Raw genomic sequence first — 5,610 nt, forward strand, 5'->3', positions numbered from 1 at the left:
TCCTGTTCGGACGGAAGAATTCTATTTTGGGGCTCCCGCATAACCAAATATATTATTGGATAACAATTCATATATGTCAGTAAAGGTAAAGGTAAAGGGACCCCTGACCATTAGGTCCAGTCGTGACCGACTCTGGGGTTGCGCACTCATCTCGCATTATTGCCTGAGGGAGCCGGCGTATAGCTTCCAGGTCATGTGGCCAGCATGACAAAGCCGCTTCTGGCGAACCAGAGCAGCACATGGAAACGCTGTTTACCTTCCCGCTGTAGCGGTTCCTATTTATCTACTTGCATTTTGACGTGCTTTCGAACTGCTAGGTTGGCAGGAGCTGGGACCAAGCAACGGGAGCTCACCCCGTCACAGGGATTCGAACCACTGACCTTCTGATCAGCAAGCCCTAGGCTCAGTGGTTTAACCACAGCGCCACCTGGGTGCCTTATATGTCAGTAGGGTACTCAAATAATTTTATACCATCAAGTTGAAAGCTGTTGTTGTTGTTGGTAATAATTTAAACCTCAATTTAAGCTTGGGGCAACTGCTCTAGGAAACAGTGCAAGATGAACCGATGCCTAGCTTCTCTGCTCTGTAATATATTAAATTGCAACAACTTCCAGCTACTGAAACATGGTCTTCGTGACCCTATGGGTAAAGGTTAGTCATCCTAGCTTGCCATTCTAAATAAGACTTTAACTCCTTTTGTACAGGTGGAAGGGCAGGCATGCTGCTGGAAATCCAGTTCTCTTTGCAGATTTGATCAGTGCAATATCTATACAGTTATACCTTAGTTTTCAAATGGGAGTCGAATGTTTTGGCTCCCTAAAGATCAAAAACCGGAGGTGATTGTTCTGGTTTTCAAACATTCTTTGGAATCCAAACGTCTGGTGCGACTTCTGCGGCTTCCTGCAGCCAATTAGAAGCTGCGCCTTGGTTCCTGAACGTTTTGGAAGTCAAACGGATTTCCAGAATGGATTCCATTTGACTTCCAAGGTACCACTGTACTAATAATTTTACTGCCAACATCTTCTAGTCTAGAATTAACAAATCTAACTGCTAACAGCAATTACAAAGAGAGGCTCGTTTCAGATATGTGGTAAAATAAAGTGAACATATCACATCATTTATTTGGAATGGCTACATTAATGGAAAGAGCAACATTAAGACAGCTATTTGCTTAAAAAGCATTCATCAAAATAAATACAAAATATTGATACTACAAATAATTTAAACTATATCTTTCCTCCCCGTCAGGTGGTGTAGGATAGTCTTTGCATCTTATAAATATAAAACAAAATAGCAGTTTGCAAAGTGGGCCTCCTCTTCAGTTGGCCAGGCTTTGTGTTTGTCAAAAGTTTCTTTGGTTTGCAAAAGCCTTTCAGCAAAGATTTGGCTCTCCTGCTCAGATCTGAAGAGATCTAGTGGTCGCTGGCATCCTTCTTTGCTTTCCTTCATTGGTACCTTACTCCGGTGCACTTGAATCACAGTCAAAGACACTTGATCCTGTTGTCATCCAGAATAATATTCTATAGATGGGGAGGGAGAGAAAGGTAAGAGGAAGTCAGCAAAATGAAGAAGACCAAGTAGAAATCTCAAATTGGTTTTTAAAAGATTTGCCCAAATAAAAAATAATAGGAGCCTTGTGGCATCTAAAAGCAGGGGTGGCCAACTTACAGGCTATGTAAGAGGTCATCTGTGGTCTCCATAACCACACTATATATTTTTTGAAATTATATTGCTGGGTTTTTTGTTTTTTAAATGATTCTTTCTATAGGTCCTCTGTTGTAATATCATGATGACAAAAAGTCCCTACAACTTTTTTTCATATTTATAATAAACAAATATTTTTGACTGACTATTCCCATGGATCCTGACGTGATTTTTGGCTGCAGCCATTTTGACCTATGGGCAACACTTTGGGAGTCAGTGTGGTCCTTGGCCTCAAAGTGTCTAGTCACCCTTGCCTGAAGTTGATTTACAGCAAGGGTTTTTATGGACCAAAATTTGCAAATGCTTTTGCCATGATAAACCTATTAATTTTTAAAGCGTCACAAGACTATTTTTGCTGCAGCAGACTAAAATGACTACTCCTCTGGTAAATGCCTGGATAAAGATTTCTACAAAATGAAGCAGCAAGCTAATGCTGCATTTCTTAAGTTTCAGTGTAGGTTGCAGACCAGTCTTTCTTCCAAGTAATTAGTGGGATTAGGGTGAGAGGAGAACAATTGCTGTTGAATGTTTTAGGCAGAGTCCTCCAATCTGCAAAAACTAGAGTCAATGGAAATAGAAGCAGCACACTGAAAAAAAAATCCCCTCTTTTCAAATAGCATAGCAGGCAGCATTCAAAGTTGTCCAAAGGCACATTCACAATAAATCCCTGAGTCGACATTAGAGCACTAGGCAGTGGCTCTGAAACATTTACTACCACAGACCACATGAAACTGGCTGAGGGTGTTGGCAGACCACTTAATGATTTTTCTGCCTGTCATAGGAATTGTAAGTTGCTGTGTGCTAGATGCTATATGATACTTAAATGCATTTTTATTGCTTCTTTTATTTCTTATATTGTACTGTATTGCATATACAATGTTGAATATAAGAAATAAAAGAAGCATCAAAAGTAAATTTAAAAATTAGTACATTTAAAGTGATCAGTGTGCTGGCTCCTGCCTTCCGCCACACTCCCTGTGGACCACCTGAATGAAGCTCATGGACCACGGTTCGGGGACAGAGCATCTCAGCAATGCAATCCTAAACATATCTACGAAGTCACTAACAGTTCAGTTTTGTAGGAATTGTGATCAGGACTGCAAAAAAACTTGCTCTGGCATAATACGGTAAGCACTAAGAGCTTACAAGGCCATCAACCTTCAAATCTCATACTTTGAAGTATCCTTGCTGAAGCCCAACATGTTTTGCAGCTTCAAGAGCAACTGAGCACCCCTCCCAATACACCTCCATTATATGTAGTTTAATTACATTTTTACATGAAAGATTTCTGGTCAGTCAGAAGAGAAGCACACACTACATAGTCTGTGTGGGCCAGCCCTATGTGGCACCAATAGGGTGCATAGAATTTTGTGCAGAAAAGACCCTTTGAGTACATACATGCCACTTTCCAAGAATAATGGTTTCCCTGGAGAACATGGACTTTGGCCCGAAACACACATTCAAGACTTCTTGCTCACTTTTTTCCTGCCAAAAATTGCTCTCCCTGCAAAGCCAGTCCTCCCCCACCTCCAGCCTCCCCTTTTGGTTTGCAAAACAAAACACATGGATATAGAACAGACATCCCCAAACTTCGGCCCTCCAGATGTTTTGGACTACAATTCTCATCTTCCCCGACCACTGGTCCTCTTAGCTAGGGATCAAGGGAGTTGTAGACCAAAACATCTGGAGGGCCGCAGTTTGGGGATGCCTGATATAGAAGAATCATGGACCACCACATGTTCTGCCATTGTTCTGCCCTTAAAAGTCCAAGGGGTGGCTGCTTGCAGGTAGCGTCCCCCTCGGCTCCAGCTGAGTTAGCGCAAACTTCAGCTTTGTCTGCATGTTGCACAAACACATTTTGTGCATTCCGATAGCAATGGTTCTAAAAGGAAGCTGCATTATACAGAATCACCCATCTCAGGGCTGTCAGCAGCTCCCTCTGTTTCCAGAGGGGTTTTTCTCCCACTCCTATCTGGAGATGCCGGGGAGTGAACTGTGCCCAAAGCAGATGCTCTACTCCGGAGTGACTGCACTTATCCACCTCCCAAGTGCACTGGGCACTTTGGCTGACGCTGGTCCGCCAACAAGCGGCAAGAGGGACTTGAGGGGAGGAAGAGAAGAAGCAGTTCAGCAAGGGGCGCCCTAAGGCCTGTTCCGACTTGGCGGCAGCTGGTTCTTTGTGTCTGCAGCCCGGGAAGCTAGAAGATTTCCCCAACCCTGCACCTCCGGGGGAGTTTGCGGAGTCGATTTCCAGTGGGGATTTCGATCCAGTTCCTTGTCCCTTCAAATCCCTTCCGTTGGGAAATCTCGCTCACCTCCGCCTTTGCTACTAATCTTATTCTAACTGCAGCCTACATATGCAAAAAGTACTCGATCGGGATCCAGCCTACTTTGGTGCACAAAACGAAGAAGCCACCAGCTCACAATTGGCGATGGCCCTTTCCACCCTTGGCGAGCCCCCAGCCTCCCCCTCCATCCCGAGGCGCATCTCCTGCTCCCTCCTTCACCTTTGGTCTCTCGCTCGGGGGCGCGCCGGGATCAGGGCGCGCGCGCGAGGCGCCTGTCCCGAGTGGCGGCGGCCGCGTGCTCGGCGGCCTCCTGGCGGCTCTTGAAGTCCTCGATGGCGCGCTTGTTCTGGAAGTCGATGAGCGCCATGGTGATGGAGGCGTTCCAGCAGCTCTCGCCCGGGCACCGAAAGTCGATCTCCTTGCGGTCCGTCGTGACGATGGTGAAGTACACGTACTTGCCCGTCCGCTCCACGCAGTCCACTTTCTGGATGGAGCCGAAGCGCAGCTCCTTCCCGCCGCCGCCTCGGGCCTTGCCGGCCTCGGGCGAGAAGAGGCTCAGGCTGTCCTTGCTCAGCACCACCGCCTTCTTCTTCCACAGCTGGAAGAGGCTGTCGCTGCGCTTCTCCAGCTCGCCCTCGCGGATCACGTCCGACGGCGACGCGGCTGCCGGGCCCTTCATGCTGCCGCTGCTGCCCGCGCTCGTTAACAGAGCCGCCGCACCGAGATCGCCTCGAGGGACCAGCGCCAAGCCCACGCTCGCCCGCCTGCCTTTCTTGCCCTCCTTTCGACGGGGACGCTGGCCTCTCCCGCCGGCTCTGCGATGCTGCTGGGATTCGCTATGCGCTTTGGGGGCGAAGAGGACCATTTATGGCTTTGGAGAGACGTCCCGGGCCCCGCCCTGCGAGCCCCGCCTCCGCCTGCCGGCTCCGTCGCCCCGCCCACGCCAGATGCCTCCCCGCCCCCGCGTTCTCCCTCTCAATTCCCCACGGTCTAACCCTGTTCAACTCTCCACTGACAATCTTCTTTTAGCCATCATCACCACTGCAAGTGTTGCCCTGCAATGGTAATTGCAGAAGTGGGGTGCAGAACCTGAGAATGACTTTCCCATCCCCACCCTCTTCCCAGCTAGGAGTGCTGGTATTTCACTGCATTCTCGATTATTATTGCACGCTCTATGGCTGGTAGCTGAACATGTGACCTGATGACACTGAAAAACATTGCATATACAGTATTTGTGATGACCATTCAGAGACACAAACCCTCACTTCAGCCCCTTTCAGGTGCATCCAGAGCTTGGCAGGCTTTGTTAGGTCCAGTAGATCCTATGCTGGTACCACTGAAGGTGCATAGGCTTGTGGACTGAGAGTCCTGCTTTTGGGAGAGAGGTAGACCCTGTCTCAGCCTTCATGAATTCATGGAGTGCTGGATCTTGTCTGCAAAGGGCTTTGATGTTGTAGCTAACACATACGGAACATGCATGTCTGAACCAGCCCCAAAGGGATGCTTCACAGATGACATCTTAAGGGGTAAACCTTAAACGTTTTGTGAGTTATATGCAAAAAAGTGAGTGCAGCAAAGCTGTGTTTGCAAAAGTGTATTATACACTTGCTAAGTGTAC

The 5,610-nt window shown here is 47.5% G+C and overlaps 1 protein-coding gene across 1 annotated transcript; it reads right to left on the bottom strand.

Moving 5' to 3' along the window:
- Positions 1 to 1,088: 1,088 nt before the first annotated feature.
- Positions 1,089 to 4,827, bottom strand: LOC118089073 (pleckstrin homology-like domain family A member 2). Its single transcript, XM_035123511.2, has 2 exons — positions 4,212 to 4,827; positions 1,089 to 1,520 (listed from the first exon to the last, which is right to left on the bottom strand). Exon 1 carries the CDS (start codon positions 4,669 to 4,671, stop codon positions 4,243 to 4,245), a length of 429 nt encoding a protein of 142 aa, XP_034979402.2. The 5' UTR covers positions 4,672 to 4,827; the 3' UTR covers positions 1,089 to 1,520; positions 4,212 to 4,242.
- Between the last annotated feature and the right edge of the window lie 783 nt (positions 4,828 to 5,610).

The sequence above is a fragment of the Zootoca vivipara genome, chromosome 1 (genome assembly GCF_963506605.1).
Source record: "Zootoca vivipara chromosome 1, rZooViv1.1, whole genome shotgun sequence".
NCBI lineage: Eukaryota > Metazoa > Chordata > Lepidosauria > Squamata > Lacertidae > Zootoca > Zootoca vivipara.

Excerpts from the sequence above, each read along its gene's own strand:
- LOC118089073 (XM_035123511.2), bottom strand. The coding sequence starts at position 4,671 with ATGAAGGGCCCGGCAGCCGCGTCGCCGTCGGACGTGATCCGCGAGGGC.